General features: G+C 35.9%; 2 protein-coding genes across 2 annotated transcripts in view; one reads left to right on the top strand and one right to left on the bottom strand.

The window, feature by feature from the left end:
• Positions 1-4,988, bottom strand: part of neurl1aa (neuralized E3 ubiquitin protein ligase 1Aa) — an 88,280-nt gene extending 83,292 nt beyond the window's left edge. The window contains exon 1 of the mRNA XM_060860353.1: positions 4,789-4,988. Coding sequence (XP_060716336.1) covers positions 4,789-4,870 — 82 coding nt within the window. The 5' untranslated portion in view covers positions 4,871-4,988. The remainder of the gene's footprint in view (positions 1-4,788) is intronic.
• A 7,618-nt stretch (positions 4,989-12,606) lies between these two features.
• cfap58 (cilia and flagella associated protein 58) overlaps positions 12,607-20,000 on the top strand; it is a 93,608-nt gene continuing 86,214 nt past the window's right edge. The window contains exons 1-5 of the mRNA XM_060859850.1: positions 12,607-12,612; positions 14,055-14,336; positions 14,896-15,044; positions 16,742-16,898; positions 19,810-20,000. The exon at positions 19,810-20,000 is cut by the window's right edge and continues 4 nt beyond it. Coding sequence (XP_060715833.1) covers positions 12,607-12,612; positions 14,055-14,336; positions 14,896-15,044; positions 16,742-16,898; positions 19,810-20,000 — 785 coding nt within the window. The remainder of the gene's footprint in view (positions 12,613-14,054; positions 14,337-14,895; positions 15,045-16,741; positions 16,899-19,809) is intronic.

Genomic DNA, 20,000 nt, shown 5'->3' with positions numbered 1-20,000 from the left:
AGAGAGACAAAGAGAGAGAGAGAGAGAGAGAGACAGAGAGAGAGACAGAGAGACAGAGAGACAGAGAGAGAGAGAGAGAGAGCAGGAGAGAGAGAGACAAAGAGAGAGAGAGAGAGAGAGAGAGAGAGAGAGAGAGAGAGAGAGAGAGAGAGAGAGAGAGAGAGAGAGAGAATAGGACTGCTGCTTATCTGTAGCATTTTAACTTACAGTTTGAAATAAACTAACCTCCTTTGATAACCACATAGAAATGATCGAAGAACCTTTTTCAGTGGTTACTCAGTGAAAACTTTAGCACCCACACATTTTATATCACTTTAGTCTAAACAAATTCAGTAGCAGAAAAAACCAACAGCATAATCTCTTTTCTTAATGGAACCTGTAATTTGATGTAAGACTGTTGTATTATGGAGAGAAAGGGCAGAATAGATAAACAGATAGTTGGAGAGAGGCACACAATGATGAGACTAAATTATATGGTTTGTTATATAAAGAAGAAGAAGCAGAAGCAGAAGAAGCATGAGTGAGCTTTTAGAATCACAAGCATGCAGCTCTGTTCATCTTTAGCTCACTGTTTCCTGTTATTATTGCCATTACACTTAAAGGCAATTGCCATGGGAACGGTACATGCTATGGAGTGTTATCAAAGAGAACTGGGAGGATATAGCTGCCTTGCCCAGTGTGAACACACACACACACACACACACACACACACACACACACACACACACACATTCATTGAAGGATCCTCACACACATACATATATAGTAGGTTCTTGATGTTCTGATGTTGAGGTTGGGTTGATTTGTCTGACATAACTAAAAATCTACTGCATGACTTGCTGTTCATATATAAAAACCAAATAACATCTCTAAACTTGAAGGAGTGGGAAAATCTCCAAATTCAGGTGTTGCAACCTCACGGACAGCTGGAAACTTAAATCAGATAAGCAAAAATATTATACAGGCAGGAAAATATCCTTAAAGTGAACCTCCTCAAGCTTATTTTTGATATGTGTGTGAGGTCTGTACTGTATATACTTGACTACTGGACATCATGTTTCCATGAGACACACACACCTTTACACAAACACGTATAGCATCTAAAGTAAATTATAGAAATATATCGTTCCTTTCGTTTGACCTGCATTGCAGTACATGTCACAATACTGAGTTAGTACTAGCATGCTATTTTAAAGATAATATAGAGAATATGTGCATTAGAAACCCATTCTCATAAACATATTTTTGTTGATGTTTCTTTAATAAATGATCGATGATGCTTCATGCCCTCCTGCATGGATGTAAACTTCCAAAGTATTAACCTCTGAGAGACCTCTGTGCTCCTGACTCCATAAGCTAATAGAGTAAAATATCAGAGTGTCTCGTTAAATCCTCTACTCATCAGTCCTCCCTGTGTTACATCGCCATTTGAATATAATGACTACATGCTAACGAAGGTCGCAATTATCATTACGTCTGCCAGCAGGACCGTCTACAGAATCAGACGCCTGTTAATGCGTAATTCATAAGGGACTTCAGAAATCAGCTACCTGGTCTTCACAATTCATTCTCAATGCTGATAAACAAAATAATAAAAAGTCCTACAGATTTTAGACAAGCATCTTTTTCACTACTACCGTACAAGAAGTGGAACATCAGGACAGACTGAAAACCGTTTGTGTCAAAGCATCATGTTTATTCAGACCTTCATTAAGATGAAGCCAACCCTGTGAGGATCCTGAGGCATCTAGAGATGTACCAGCTTTAGTTTAAATTCTGCGTCATGAAGATTTCTGACATTCTAAGAGGAGATGCCAACTACATACTAAGGAGAACAACCTTCTCAATTGGAATGTAAATTTATAATCACACCTTCCAGTGTCACCCAAATGAGGACGAGGTTCACGTTTGAGTCTGGTTCCTCTCAAGGTTTTTTCCTCTTCCATCTAAGGGAGTTTTTCTTCACCACAGTCACCTCAGTCACCTCAGGCTTGCACATTGGGGATAAACACAAACACATTTAAAATATAAATCTAATATTGATCTTGAATTTTTATGATATTAAACCATTCACCGTTGAGACTGATCCATAGAAACAGCACAATAAACAATCCTTTTATAATGCACAAAACCGAACCTCTATGGTTAGAAATATAACCCAGTCACTGTGATATTCATGAATAAAGCATGATTAAATCATGATAGCTTCATTGAGGCAACCTCATTGGTTGTGGTTTCTTTGTCATGTCACTCTCCACAGTGGTGGATAATGGAAGTAGACACTCAGGGCTTAAGAATTTGTACTTTTTTCATACGTATTTCCATTTTTTACCTAGCCAATTAGGGACAATATTTTCATTGAAAAGTTCCAAAAATATAAAATGTTTTTTTTCCACCCCATGTAAATGGTGATATCAAACCTAGTATTGATCTTCAAGATGCCCCAAGTGCTTTTTCATAAGTATCTAAAATATGAAGGTGTTATCACTTTAGGTGAATATGACTTTAACCACTAAAATTCTGTGTAAGGTCAACCAAGCAGAGATACATCTAACACTGAAAGCCAACAGTGTCCTGACTTATTTTATATCTGTTTATACTCTTTGAAAAAGTCTGAAAAGTCGATTTCTATTCTGCAGGTTGAATGAATCTGCAGTGTACTGGTGAAAAGTGTTAACTCCAACTGTAGTGACAAGATGTGAATATTGAACTCAGATTAATGTGTATTAAAAAATGTAATTTAACTTAATCCATTTTCTTGACTCCTTGTGAGCTGACACATTGTTATCTTCAAGTTGAGTTTACTCACGTTTTTATGGCTGCAAAAATAACTTTCCTTTTAAATTTTAACCAACTTGAAATGTTTTACAGTGTGATCATGTCCATGGAGGATTCGTAGCCAATCCCAGTAACACTTGGTACAAAGTAGAAGCATTCACCACAGATAGGTATCATGTCAATCACAGGGCGTTTTCACACACCTATTTAAACCAAGATATGGGAGGAAAATCATACAAACAAAACGAAACTCAGGACTAAACTAGCAATCCTGGAGCAACTCACCAGGTTAAGTATAACACATACCCAACAATGTGTAGTCAAATTAACCCAGCATGTGTTACATGTGTTAAAGAGTGACCCAGCACTCATTATTTACAGTAATGCTGGTCACGGTTATAATAATTGTGAGGCAGGAATATGTCCCAGATGGGATGCCAGTCTATCACAGGGCACTATGTACACACTCTTTCATACTGAAGAGTGATTAAGAGTCACTAATTCACGTAACCTCCTTGTTTATCAGAGGTGAGATGAAACTGAGGAACTCAGCGGAAACCCACACAAACAGAAGAACAATAACCGAGACAGTAACCTGGGCTCAGGACCGAAATAACTCAAGTAGTCTATACTAATGACTGCATTTCCAGTGACCCAACTATTAAAAAACCTGAAATTTGCAGATGATACTGTACTACGCTCATCAGACTCATCCAAGATGGCGACTACACTGCAGTCATTGAATCTGTCCTGTGCACATCCATCACCATCTGGTTTGGAGCAATAACAAAACAGGACAGTAACAGACTGCATCACACAGTTAAAACAGCCAAAAAAAAAAATAATTGGTGCCTCCCTGCCCACTCCCCAGGACTTGTACCATACAAGAACCAGAAACCGGGCAGGAAAAATGACTACTGACCCTTCACACCCTGGACACAACCTCCCTTAGCTCCTCCCTTCTGGCAGGTGCTACAGAGCTTTGTTTACCAAAACTGCCAGACCCAGGAACAGTTTATTTCCCCAGGCAATCACCCTCATTAACAACTCACCATAATTATATTCCCTGCTTCATATCTATAAGTTCTGCATTATCAGAACTGTCAGTCATCACATCATCCGTATATGTTACACACACTACTGCTGCTGTATATTGTACAAAAGCACAATACTTCACAATACTGTTATATGCACTACCATGCACTTTTCACGCTTTATGTACATAACTGATCTGTCATATATTCTGTATTCCTATTTAATACTCGTACTGTCTATATTGTCTCACATCGTCTGTATTGTCTTGTATAGTCTGTTTTGTCTTGTCTTGTCTGTTTTGTCTTGTACAGTAAAAGCTAAATGTATAGTGTTATTTATGTCTGTACTTTTGAGAGTCACAAACAGCTGTAACCAAATTCCTTGTGTGTGTTAAAACACCTGGCTAATAAACCTGCTTCTGATTCTGATAGGGTTACATTTATCCAAGCATTTTAAACCAGCAGTGTAACACAATACACAGAAAAAGCCATGTAATCATGACATGATCCGGGTTTTCTAACTGTTGCAGAATGAGTAAAGTATTACATCTTTGCACGTAAGACCCAAAGACACTAAGTGTCCTGCGTATAATCACTTGGAAACGTGGCCACGCGCAACCTTTGTCCCATTTGCCCCCCAACGCGAGCGCTGTCCTTCAGCACCACCGGATTAACATAATCCAGCAACAAGTTGTCATGGTAAGGAAGTAAGGAAGCAGATAAGTAAATAATAATAATAATAAAAAAACACCTTTAAAAATAACAGCTCAGTCTCTACGGAGATTCATGTCGGTACATGAAACGATCATGCACAAATAATAATAATTATAATAATTATAATAATAAATAATCAGATTAAATGTATTGACGTTGAGTTTATATTGAACATATGGAAACTTTGAGATGATAACATACAACTAAACAGGCTAAAAAGGTGTTCAGTCATATTATGAGAATGAACACCAAAGTTACCGACCTTTATGGGAGTTGCGAAGTCTGTGAAATCTGTTGTGATGTCCTCTCTGGAGCTGTGGGATGCCGGATACGCTGTTTCCCATGACTGAGAGGTGATATCAGTCTCCTGAAGCTTCAGATCGTGCAGAAATTAAGGGCTAGATGTAAGTGACGTCCTCTCGGGTGCTCTTTATGGGTATAGAATAAACGCGATCGTCAGTGATGATCCGGAAGTGCGCGATTAGCAGGATGTCGGAGGCGCGCGCTCTTGTCTACAGACGAGCAGGCACTGAAGTCGAGAGCGACCTGACATGGGAAGGAAGGGAAAAGAAAAAAAAAAAACACTGTTTCGCTATTTTTCCTGCCTATCTGATCCGGTCTATTAGTTCCCAAACTGTCTTGATGGCAGTAAAAATAAATTGGATTAGACACGTGTCTGTAAAATATATATATTTATATACACATATATAATACAATACACTCCATTTACATATATATATATATATATAAGTTGAAGCAAGATTATTTTATCCTATAAATTGACTACAGAATAGTACCCTCCCGGTCACTTTATTAGGAACACCTGCATCCCAAGTGCTTCAGATTATGTTCATATTACACATCTGAATTTGGACAAACGTGATTTCAGTACCTTTGAATGTGGCATGGCTGTTGGTGTCAGATACTGAGTTTGCAATGATGCAAAAAACAAAAATAATGGTAATAGCAGCAACAACAATAACAACACCAATAGCAAAAACAACAACAACGACAACAACAATCCATGTCAACTTTAACTGTTCAAACTATTCATCTCTAGAGAACTATGATATTTCAGAATAAAAGTATATAAATAATACCACAGTATAGAACTCTACATTTCTACACTTGACTATAGCACTTCTTACACATTTGCATAGTTATAGATGTATATGATAATACTATATACTGTATATTGGATCTAATGCAATGCATACATTTTAAACATTTTATTTTAGTTTTTAGTATTATTTTTTATTTTATCTCATTTTATCTTTATTTTATTCTCACTTTACTTCTTCAAAGTATTTTTGTAATGTAGTGAGTCAATGCAGAAAAAATCTTATTGATCAAACCTTATTGATCAAATGGTCAAACTAGTTCAAGCTCACAGGAATGCTACAATACTTTGAATAACCACTCTTTACATGTACAGTGAGCAAAAATGCAACTCAAAATGCACAACACATTGACTCTTAAGGCATCCGGACTGAAACAGTGGAAGACTTTAGGTTTCACACCCTTCAGCCAAGAACAGAGGCTACAGTGAACACAGGCTCACTGAAACTGAACAGTTGGTATAAAAGCTGGTAACACATTGATAGTCATCATCTGTCCAGTTTTTGGTGTGTATAAGTGTTCCTATTAATGTGACTGCTGAGGATACAGTATGTAGCTTTACATGCTATACAGTATGTAACAAACACAGCACAAATGATACCATTCTACAGTTTGATCACCAACACTTTCAACACACCAACACATCAAGGCAGGATACACCCTGGACGCAGTGCCAACCCATCAGAGGGCACACACACACTCTCATTCACTCACGCAATCACACACTACGGACAATTTTCCAGAGAGATGCCAATCAACCTACCATGCATGTCTTTGGACCGGGGGAGGAAACCGGAGTACCCGGAGGAAACCCCCGAGGCACGGGGAGAACATGCAAACTCCACACACACAAGGCGGAGGCGGGAATCGAACCCTCAACCCTGGAGGTGTGAGGCGAACGTGCTAACCACTAAGCCACCGTGCCCCCTACCAACACTTTAAACAACTTAAAATAAAATGTACAATAATTTGCTGCAGATTTTAGTTGTCAGTTAAAATAATTATGTGCTGTCATTTTGAACAACGTTTTAATTGTACAAATAAAGGTTGTAATTTCACTGTCTTAAATGTAGTTTTACATCGGTGAAGTCAAGAAGCTTTTATTGTCATTTCAATTGTATATAGCTGTTGCAGTACACAGTGAAATGAGACAACGTTTCTCCAGGATCATGGTGCTACATAAAACAAAGACAGAGCATTAAGTGCATCTGTGCAACCTGGTGCAAACAGTGCAAGACAAGACAGAAAGACAGTGCAGGACAAAATACAGTGCAAACAAAAAGGTACAAGACAATACACAAAAGACAATACACAAAAGACAATAGATAAAAAACAGTGGCGACCAGTGTAAATACTGTATATTCAATCAATATTACGTGTGCAGAAATACTATGATGATGTACTGTATGTATGTATGTATGTATGTATGTATGTATGTATGTATGTATGTATGTATGTATGTATGTATGTACAGTATGTATGTACGTATGTATGTAAGATCATCATCATCATCATCATCATCATCATCTCCTTATTCTTCTCCTTATTATTATTTTGCTGTGAAAGCACAATATAGAAGTAGCTAATGTTTTACAGAGTAATACTGCACACATTAACAGTACATTACTGGTTACTTTACTGGCTAGCAGTAACTCCACCTGTTTCCTTGCAAATTTCTCCCACAATAGTAAGCACTTGCTGCTTTTTTTCAGGATTACGTTAGTGAAACAGCAAAGATCATAAAACTCAAGTGGATATTGAGTTTGAGATTGAGACTCGAGCTCATTTGACCAATAATTTGTGTAAAGCTGCCACCTAGTGTAAAGACCAACAACAACAAAAAAACAAAAGCACAAGAAATGAATGACGTTAGCGTTTATTTGTTATGAATGCAATAAGCAACACGTTTATTCAGGGGAGGAAATAAATCTCAGTTATCTCTCAGATCCTCTTCACACACTGCTGATGACGCAAATAATAATAATAATAATAATAATAATAATAATAATAATAATAATATAAATCATAATCATAATCATAATAAACATCAACATTAATAACATGTTAACATGTTAATAATACTAATTACTAATTACTAATACTAATACTAATAATACCAATACTACTACTACTACTACTACTACTACTACTACTACTACTAATAGTAATAATAACAATAATATAATAATAATCATCATCATATTAACAATAATAAAAATTGCAATATTAATAGCAATATTAAAAACAATAATAATAATGTTAGTAATACTAATAATTACTACTACTACTACTAATAATAATAATAAAAATAGTGATATTGATGATGATAATAATAATAATAATAATAATAATAATAATAATAATAATAATAACAGTAATAATAATAATAATAATAATAATAATAATAATAATAATAATAATAATAATATAGACCATTTGGTTGAAAGTATAACAAATATTTAGAAATCAATCCTAAAATCCCATAACACACTGTAAGAACGTTTACATACAATTTATTTATTTATTTATTTATTTATTTATTTATTTATTTATTTATTTATGTCTATTTGTATTTACATATGTGTATTTTATATTCTCATCTTATATTTATTTTCTGTGTTGTTGTTGTCTCTGCGTACTGTAAGCAAATGACACTAAAAACAATAAACAATAAACAATAAACCTTCTGATTCCGATTCCGATTCTGATAGCGGAAGCTTTTTTGGGGGGCGGGGCTTTACTTGGTTGCCTAGCAACATGAGACGCGTTTCATAAACAGTGTGTTAGGAAACGATTCACAGCTTTATTTTTTTGTTTTAAACCGTGTCTTTGTATAAAAATACTAAAGCTCTTATTTTAGCGTTAGAGACGAATTTAATTCGGGACGAACACTAAAAACGTGCGAGATGGAGGTAGGATAAGAAAGTTTTGCTAACCGATTATACACCATTTCCTTTGATAGTTAGACTGGTCATGATCCTTAATCCCTAATTGTTAACAATTTAAATGTTTTATATGTAGTGATCCTGTATAAATCAATATATAGCCAATAGAAATCATTTTCAAATGCTCTGTACAGTCGTATGCAAAAGTTTAGGAACCGGTGACAATTTTCATGATTTTCATTTATAAATATTTGGGTGTTTGGATCAACAATTTCAATTTTGATCTATCAAATAAATCAAGGACACAGTAATATTTCAGTAGTGAAATGAGGTTTGTTGGATTAACAGAAAATGCGCAATATGCATCAAAACAAAATTAGACAGGTGCATAAATTTGGGCACCCCAACAGAAAAATCACATCAATATTTAGTAGAGCCTCCTTTAGCAGAAATAACAGCCTCTAGACGCTTCCTATAGCCTGTAATGAGTGTCTGGATTCTGGATGAATGCATTGTGGACCAATGCTCCTTACAAAACATCTCCAGTTCAGTTAGGTGTGATGGTTGCCGAGCATGGACAGCCCGCTTCAAATCACCCCACAGATGTTCAATGATATTCAGGTCTGGGGACTGAGATGGCCATTCCAGAACATTGTACTATACAGTATGTCTAAATGGACCTAAAGCCTGACATAGAGATAATTGTGACTAATTGTGAAATGGATTGAAATCATAAGCACCTTTTTCTCTATTGTAAAACATTCTCTTTCAAATAACTCAGTGTTGAAACTCTTAATATAAAAAGTTTAACATATAAGGTTTTATCTACCAAGACCACCGAGTGAGACCAAGACTGTTGTCTTGGTCTCACCTGCATCCCAAGTGCTTCAGATTATGTTCATATTACACATCTGAATTTGGACAAACGTGATTTCAGTACCTTTGAATGTGGCATGGCTGTTGGTGTCAGATACTGAGTTTGCAATGATGCAAAAAACAAAAATAATGGTAATAGCAGCAACAACAATAACAACACCAATAGCAAAAACAACAACAACGACAACAACAATCCATGTCAACTTTAACTGTTCAAACTATTCATCTCTAGAGAACTATGATATTTCAGAATAAAAGTATATAAATAATACCACAGTATAGAACTCTACATTTCTACACTTGACTATAGCACTTCTTACACATTTGCATAGTTATAGATGTATATGATAATACTATATACTGTATATTGGATCTAATGCAATGCATACATTTTAAACATTTTATTTTAGTTTTTAGTATTATTTTTTATTTTATCTCATTTTATCTTTATTTTATTCTCACTTTACTTCTTCAAAGTATTTTTGTAATGTAGTGAGTCAATGCAGAAAAAATCTTATTGATCAAACCTTATTGATCAAATGGTCAAACTAGTTCAAGCTCACAGGAATGCTACAATACTTTGAATAACCACTCTTTACATGTACAGTGAGCAAAAATGCAACTCAAAATGCACAACACATTGACTCTTAAGGCATCCGGACTGAAACAGTGGAAGACTTTAGGTTTCACACCCTTCAGCCAAGAACAGAGGCTACAGTGAACACAGGCTCACTGAAACTGAACAGTTGGTATAAAAGCTGGTAACACATTGATAGTCATCATCTGTCCAGTTTTTGGTGTGTATAAGTGTTCCTATTAATGTGACTGCTGAGGATACAGTATGTAGCTTTACATGCTATACAGTATGTAACAAACACAGCACAAATGATACCATTCTACAGTTTGATCACCAACACTTTCAACACACCAACACATCAAGGCAGGATACACCCTGGACGCAGTGCCAACCCATCAGAGGGCACACACACACTCTCATTCACTCACGCAATCACACACTACGGACAATTTTCCAGAGAGATGCCAATCAACCTACCATGCATGTCTTTGGACCGGGGGAGGAAACCGGAGTACCCGGAGGAAACCCCCGAGGCACGGGGAGAACATGCAAACTCCACACACACAAGGCGGAGGCGGGAATCGAACCCTCAACCCTGGAGGTGTGAGGCGAACGTGCTAACCACTAAGCCACCGTGCCCCCTACCAACACTTTAAACAACTTAAAATAAAATGTACAATAATTTGCTGCAGATTTTAGTTGTCAGTTAAAATAATTATGTGCTGTCATTTTGAACAACGTTTTAATTGTACAAATAAAGGTTGTAATTTCACTGTCTTAAATGTAGTTTTACATCGGTGAAGTCAAGAAGCTTTTATTGTCATTTCAATTGTATATAGCTGTTGCAGTACACAGTGAAATGAGACAACGTTTCTCCAGGATCATGGTGCTACATAAAACAAAGACAGAGCATTAAGTGCATCTGTGCAACCTGGTGCAAACAGTGCAAGACAAGACAGAAAGACAGTGCAGGACAAAATACAGTGCAAACAAAAAGGTACAAGACAATACACAAAAGACAATACACAAAAGACAATAGATAAAAAACAGTGGCGACCAGTGTAAATACTGTATATTCAATCAATATTACGTGTGCAGAAATACTATGATGATGTACTGTATGTATGTATGTATGTATGTATGTATGTATGTATGTATGTATGTATGTATGTATGTATGTATGTACAGTATGTATGTACGTATGTATGTAAGATCATCATCATCATCATCATCATCATCATCTCCTTATTCTTCTCCTTATTATTATTTTGCTGTGAAAGCACAATATAGAAGTAGCTAATGTTTTACAGAGTAATACTGCACACATTAACAGTACATTACTGGTTACTTTACTGGCTAGCAGTAACTCCACCTGTTTCCTTGCAAATTTCTCCCACAATAGTAAGCACTTGCTGCTTTTTTTCAGGATTACGTTAGTGAAACAGCAAAGATCATAAAACTCAAGTGGATATTGAGTTTGAGATTGAGACTCGAGCTCATTTGACCAATAATTTGTGTAAAGCTGCCACCTAGTGTAAAGACCAACAACAACAAAAAAACAAAAGCACAAGAAATGAATGACGTTAGCGTTTATTTGTTATGAATGCAATAAGCAACACGTTTATTCAGGGGAGGAAATAAATCTCAGTTATCTCTCAGATCCTCTTCACACACTGCTGATGACGCAAATAATAATAATAATAATAATAATAATAATAATAATAATAATAATATAAATCATAATCATAATCATAATAAACATCAACATTAATAACATGTTAACATGTTAATAATACTAATTACTAATTACTAATACTAATACTAATAATACCAATACTACTACTACTACTACTACTACTACTACTACTACTACTAATAGTAATAATAACAATAATATAATAATAATCATCATCATATTAACAATAATAAAAATTGCAATATTAATAGCAATATTAAAAACAATAATAATAATGTTAGTAATACTAATAATTACTACTACTACTACTAATAATAATAATAAAAATAGTGATATTGATGATGATAATAATAATAATAATAATAATAATAATAATAATAATAATAATAACAGTAATAATAATAATAATAATAATAATAATAATAATAATAATAATAATAATAATAATATAGACCATTTGGTTGAAAGTATAACAAATATTTAGAAATCAATCCTAAAATCCCATAACACACTGTAAGAACGTTTACATACAATTTATTTATTTATTTATTTATTTATTTATTTATTTATTTATTTATTTATGTCTATTTGTATTTACATATGTGTATTTTATATTCTCATCTTATATTTATTTTCTGTGTTGTTGTTGTCTCTGCGTACTGTAAGCAAATGACACTAAAAACAATAAACAATAAACAATAAACCTTCTGATTCCGATTCCGATTCTGATAGCGGAAGCTTTTTTGGGGGGCGGGGCTTTACTTGGTTGCCTAGCAACATGAGACGCGTTTCATAAACAGTGTGTTAGGAAACGATTCACAGCTTTATTTTTTTGTTTTAAACCGTGTCTTTGTATAAAAATACTAAAGCTCTTATTTTAGCGTTAGAGACGAATTTAATTCGGGACGAACACTAAAAACGTGCGAGATGGAGGTAGGATAAGAAAGTTTTGCTAACCGATTATACACCATTTCCTTTGATAGTTAGACTGGTCATGATCCTTAATCCCTAATTGTTAACAATTTAAATGTTTTATATGTAGTGATCCTGTATAAATCAATATATAGCCAATAGAAATCATTTTCAAATGCTCTGTACAGTCGTATGCAAAAGTTTAGGAACCGGTGACAATTTTCATGATTTTCATTTATAAATATTTGGGTGTTTGGATCAACAATTTCAATTTTGATCTATCAAATAAATCAAGGACACAGTAATATTTCAGTAGTGAAATGAGGTTTGTTGGATTAACAGAAAATGCGCAATATGCATCAAAACAAAATTAGACAGGTGCATAAATTTGGGCACCCCAACAGAAAAATCACATCAATATTTAGTAGAGCCTCCTTTAGCAGAAATAACAGCCTCTAGACGCTTCCTATAGCCTGTAATGAGTGTCTGGATTCTGGATGAATGCATTGTGGACCAATGCTCCTTACAAAACATCTCCAGTTCAGTTAGGTGTGATGGTTGCCGAGCATGGACAGCCCGCTTCAAATCACCCCACAGATGTTCAATGATATTCAGGTCTGGGGACTGAGATGGCCATTCCAGAACATTGTACTATACAGTATGTCTAAATGGACCTAAAGCCTGACATAGAGATAATTGTGACTAATTGTGAAATGGATTGAAATCATAAGCACCTTTTTCTCTATTGTAAAACATTCTCTTTCAAATAACTCAGTGTTGAAACTCTTAATATAAAAAGTTTAACATATAAGGTTTTATCTACCAAGACCACCGAGTGAGACCAAGACTGTTGTCAAAAACACCATCAACTGCTCAGGACAAAGCAGTGATAGGAACAAAAAAAACCTTTACTGTTTTAATGTTCTCAGCTTTATAGAAAACTATTTGACCGAGTAAAGCAACTTAAAATGGCTAAATTCTAGGTAACTACTGTCGAATTTTGTTTTCAAGGATTCATAAACAAAATAAACAAACAAATATAAAAAATTATAAACTATCTATCTATCTATCTATCTATCTATCTATCTATCTATCTATCTATCTATCTATCTATCTATCTATCTATCGTGTACCTGTTAATGACAATAATGAATCCCATTACAATTTTAGGATTTCAAACAATTGTATTGAAGCTCATCACCAACACATTAGTATACTATACGTACTCTGTCACCTGAGTAAAACCGATGACACATTAATGTGTTTTCCCAAGCAACATTCTGTGATTCGTGTCATGAAGCAATTTATTACATGTAGTTTATGGTCTTACTTAAGGAAATCTTCAGATAAGCAAATCAACCTCAACGTCACTGCGTCACCGTTACAGGATTCTAATTGTATCCATGCATTCAGAGAAACAGAAAACTAGCTTGCAAATTTGTTTTTATGTGCTCTTGGTGTAGGGGAACTCCCAGAAGCAAGCGATGGAAGAGCATTCATATGAAACATTGGAGATGGAGTTCCAGGATGTGTTGAATGAACTGGAAGGAGAGACAAGTCTGGCGAAGTTCAGAGTAGAATATGAAAAGCTAATCACCACCTTGAAGAAATCACACGAGAATGAAAAGAGGCTGATGACAAAATGTCGAGAGCTGAAAGCAGAGATAAGCGCTAACTCTGTCAAAGTGGAGACGGCGCTGAAGCTATCACATGAGGACCAGTCCACCATTATGTCACTAAAAAAGGTGTAGTATGAGTAACAAGCATTACGTGTTAAAATGCTGTTTATAATGCAAATTTAACAAAAATAACAAATCAACAAATCATTGACTAGCTCTAAAGTCTAAAAGTCTAATTTATTTCTTGGTGGTGTGACCTTCATATTCAGAGCTGATATGATTTGTAAGATGAAAATATTTTGTGCAACAAGAGATTAATTAGAGATCTGGGCCTTTTCTGATGAGATTTCTAAACTTTCCTTTATATGCTTAGCCATTTCATGCTTAGCTGGTATTATATTTGTAGTTTTTAGAATGATCCCAGAAGCTGATATGTGAAATAAACAAATCAAAACATTATTATTGGTGAAATAAAATCAGACCAATTAATGGTTCACTTTTAAAAATGATATGATGATTGTTGTTTGCATGTTCCTGTATATATACTTAGGATCCGAGTTTTGTCGACTGTTTGATGTACCAACAAATTTCAGGATCACGATTCATTTGCTAATCTGAGTACTCTAATGATTCCTATATCAGATTAGATAATCCAGAATGCTTTATCATGAAATTTGACCCGTAGGAAATCGAAAAGGCTTGGGAAATGGTGGATGCGGCACATGAAAAGGAGAAGCTGAATAAAGAGAAAATTAAGACTCTACAGGAGGAAATAAACACTCTTACTGAACTTGTTGAGCAAGCTGCTACTTTATCCACAGCTGACGAACAGAGGTGGGTGTGTGGTGCAAATGATATTATTATTATTATTTATTTTTTTTTTTAAATATAAACCAACTAACAACATCATGCTTTGAAATATTTCAGGATAGAAGATACATTACTTAATAGTTTGACTATAAACAAAGTAGGCCTTGTTTAGATTTCATTTTAACATCAGTCCTGGTGCTCAGATCAGACTGGCCCGAGTTAAATGCAATCTGACTGGGGTTAAATCTCAATAAGAATGTATGTGTAAAAACCTGGAAAAATCTTCAGCAAGCCTTTGAAATAACTGAATTTACAAGATCCACTTATTTAGCATTAATCCAGGAAGCCATGAGACGTTCTGAGATGAGGTACAACTTACCAAATAGTACATATATGAACATATTTTGTAATTAAAATGACTGGTATTACTGTTAATTAATTACCATTATTAAAATGGTAATATTAATTCCTTACCATAAAATGGTAATAATGGGTTCGATTCCCGCCTCCACCTTGTGTGTGTGGAGTTTGCATGTTCTCCCCGTGCCTCGGGGGTTTCCTCCGGGTACTCCGGTTTCCTCCCCCGGTCCAAAGACATGCATGGTAGGTTGATTGGCATCACTGGAAAATTGTCCGTAGTGTGTGATTGCGTGAGTGAATGAGAGTGTGTGTGTGCTCTGCGATGGGTTGGCACTCCGTCCAGGGTGTATCCTGCCTTGATGCCCGATGACGCCTGAGATAGGCACAGGCTCCCCGTGACCCGAGGTAGTTCGGATAAGCGGTAGAAGATGAGTGCGTGAGGGTGAGAGTCTGAAGACTACAGATAACCTCAAGTAAAGTAGTACAATGGAAAGTACAAGGAAAAAAAAAACAGAAGCATTACATACTAAACTGATTGGCCTGATTTGTTTAGGCTTATGTCCGTTCCACTAAAACATGTAACGTTCTGACAATTGAAGTGTTAGAAAATCACGCAGCAATGTTTTTATACATCTTTTATTCAGACAGAATAAAAGTTATACCTAACATTATATTTGTAGGAAGATAGCCCTAGGTAAGAGTACAGAGTAAATCAAATCTTTTCCCCATGGTTTGGTAAAATATATTAGAGTGTTATAGTAGAGCTTGTAGGTAAAGGGTCAAATTGTGTTATAGGTAGAAAAAAAGATTTTGGTCTAAAACAGATCTTTCATCTTTTTTTGGCAGTTTTCCCAGACTACACACACACACACACACTCACACACACACAATGTCAGTAATATTACAGCTATTCTTTATTTATGATAAAATTTAACAGATGATATATTCTATATAATATGTAATATAACATATTGTGTATGTAAGAGTAATAATAATAGTCTGAAAAGTAATGACTCCATAACAGATTACCTTTATATATACATTTAGGTTATGGAATGGGAGATAGTTCAGCTGTGATAATCAATATTTTAAATATCCATTTGGTCTTAGGGGTGTGCAAATTTTTGAATGCAACTACTTAATCTCTAAAAAAAGTTATGATTATAATGATCAGAATTGCAGGAAGTACAAACAGCGCAAATTAGTATAAAACTTCATATAAGACTTCAGTCGTGTTCATGAACACAGCTTGTATGCATGTTTCTTAGAACCCAGTGCAGCATGTCGTCCAAGTGCTAATTGATGCTTCAGCTGTGCTAAAAAGCCACGGCTAAGTGCTCTGAATGGGTTTTGTTTTGCAGCGTGGGCAATCTATTGAAAATGAAGGAGCAGTTGACGGCTGAGAGAGACGAGCTGCTCTCAGAGCTGGTGACTCTCAGAGACAGTTTTGAAAACGCCGAAACCAAGCAACATGAGGCTGAGGAGGCGAACATGAAGGCCCAGGATACCATCTTACAGGTACCCTTAAATTCCTACATGCACATACTGTAGGTGGGCCCATGCCTACACTCATCACTTTTTGTTTACTGTAATTTTTGAATTACACAATAGTGTAAGTATAACATTGTGGCATTGTGGCATCTGTCAAGGGATGAATATATAAGTTATATTACGCAGTAAGTAAACAGTCAGTTCTCAAAGTCAGACCATTTCTAAAACAGCAGGTCTTTATGAGGTGTTTCTAGTAGTAGTTGTTAATACTGTGGCCTAAAGAAGTACAACTGGTGAACCAGTGACAGGGACATGGATGCCCAAGACTCAGTGTGGGGAGCAAAGACAAATCTGATCTGGTCTGATTCAATGGAAGAGCTATTGTAGCATAATTTTTTAAAAAAAATTAATGATGGCTATAACACAAAGGCACCAGAACACACAGTGTACCACAGCTTGCTGTATATGAGACCACATAACTCAAAGTGCCCGTGTTGACCCCTGTACACTACCAACCATGCTTGTAGTGGGCAGGTGAACAAAGGAACTGGACCACTGAGCAATGGATGGAGGTGACATGGTTTGCTGAATCATGTGGATGACTGGAAGTGAGTGTATCACTAACATGGGGAAAAGATGGCACCAAGATGATCTTTAGGAAGGGAGGCAAAGTGTGATAGCAGGCACTAGGTAGTGATCTGCTGGAATGAAACTTTGGTTCCTGCCATTCGTGTGGATGTTACATTGACACGTTCCACCTACCTGTCACTGTTGCAAACCAAATATACACCTTTGTGGGCTGTGGTAGCTTAAAGATTATGGTGTTGAACCACTGTTCGGGAGGTTGTGAGTTTGATTCCCCGTCCACCAAGTTTCCACTGCTGGGCTGAAAATGCAAATACCTCATAGCAACAGTATTCCCTAATGGCAGAGGTCTCTTACAGCAGGATAATGCTCCCTGCCACACTGCAGAAATTGTTCCGGAATTATTTGAGGAACATGACAAAGGTGTTGACTTGGCCTCCAAATTCCCTAGATATCAATCTGAGCATGTGTGGAATGGACAAACAATTCTGATCCATGGAGGCCCCAACTTACAAGACTTAAAGGATATGCTGCTAACATCTCGGTGCCTAATACCACAGAACACCTTCAGGGCTCTTCAGTCCATGACATGACAGTACATGTCCATGCCTTAACCGGTCAGAGGTGTTTTGGAAGCAGAGAACCAACATAATATTACACAGATGGTTTTAATGACACATATGCACAAAGAGATATGAACTGTGGACACATGATATTAAGTGACCTCTGCACCTTAGGAGCAAAATATTGATTTAAACACAGACACTCTAATATGTGATTCAGTTCCAGTGACAGTAATGCTACTTATGCTCACAATAACACAGACCATTTTGACTAATGCAGATAGAAAGCCACTATGTGACTCTGGTTTGATTTAGCTTTTAATTTCACAGAAGCTTTTTTTTAATTTACAGCCCATTCTTCTTGATAATATTCCACAGTTTTACTTCAGTGGAGCTGTAGCTCATTGGATTTCCTTGGAATTTCATTGCGCTTTATGACCAGTAAGACTTATTTTGCCATTCAGGGCTATTTAGTGTTTTGTCTGTAGGATCCTTATTCAGTCAGCAAATCAATAGTCAATGTGTGAATACTTCAGTAATTGTGTGAATCCAAAACATTAGTTCCACATTAGTTGTTATTTTCCCCTGCCACATGTCATTTTTTTGAGACTGAAAGGACTGCAAATGAAACACTTGGCCTTGGCGTTATGGAGAGATATGACTCCCTCGATGGTAGGCTGGTGGTGGTGGTGGGGGGATTTCTGTTTTGTTTACCAAGCACAGCACTAAGGGAGAATTGATTGGATGCTTGGCACGGTTGGTCACAGGATAGCTGTATTAAATTTCAAGGAAGACAGAGGTAGCATGCATGAAAACAAAACCTCTAGGTGCCGAAGCCAAACCTCACGATCTACACACTACAATTTCAATTTCAGTGACATGCTTCTATTTCAGTAGCACACTACTGATCTTAGATTCCTGTCGTGCTACGCATTTTTTACTCAAATACCTGAGAATATCCAGGCATGTCTGAGAGCCCAAATATTGGACCTGCTCTTGTACCATAATTAAAATCCAGTTTGATAAGTGAAGAACTGTTAGCGGTGTAGTTTCAGAAAGTCAACCTAACAATTTCTTTAGCAACGTTATCGTTTTGGGCAAATCTATTAACATGATGCATCATGAATATCATGACATTCTGATTGGTTAAAAAATTGATTCATTTTCAACATCAGCAGCCCAGACAGTTTATATTAGTCTGTTATTGATGCTATAGTAACAGCTAATTTGTATGGCTGACAATTTTGTCATTTTTAAGCGTTTCTGTAATAGAGATGTGCTTATTTTCTGTATGTGGAGGGAGTTTGCAGTGTAACAGTCAGAGGTAAAGCTTTTAATGTTTTCAGACACAGGAAGTCATCAGGACAGAAGGCATTGTTGAGTTTTCTTGGTAATGATTACACGTAGCTGTTATTGTACAGTATGTTAACAGGAACAAATTTAATTTGTGGACTATTAAATGTTTGGAGAATCAGATGTTTGGAGACAGAAACATTTATTTGCGTTATACATTTTTTAAATTAGTGTTTGGCCCATTGTTGGCCAAAAGACAAACTGACAGCTAGTTTGCTTAGCTACAGTAATCATAATAATATTATTATTAAATTAAACAACTCTATTATTTTAACCCATAGAGTTCAATATGTTTCCTTTTTATATTCCTTTTTACCTCTTTTTTTGCAAATTGGACAATGCACTATCCAAACGGATTACAGGATAATACATTATTCGATATAAATCATTTTTGACCAAAACGATCATCCAACAGCTGTGCATCCACTTTCTTTCAGCTGCAGCAGGATATCCAGGTGCGTCAGAACGAGTGCTCGAGGGAAACCCGTCAGAAAGAGAAGCTGGAGAAGGAACTGAAACAGGTTCGCGCAGAAGTTCAAGCCCAGCAGGTGGAAATTAAAATGCTAAGCGCACAATGCCAGCGTGGCAGTGATGAGCAGCAGAGGCTGGAGCAGCAACTCCATGAGCA

Source organism: Tachysurus vachellii, chromosome 24, assembly GCF_030014155.1.
Source record: "Tachysurus vachellii isolate PV-2020 chromosome 24, HZAU_Pvac_v1, whole genome shotgun sequence".
NCBI classification, from domain to species: Eukaryota; Metazoa; Chordata; class Actinopteri; order Siluriformes; family Bagridae; genus Tachysurus; species Tachysurus vachellii.
The sequence above is the reverse complement of the archived record's forward strand: the minus strand, read 5'-3'. Positions and strand labels throughout refer to the sequence as shown.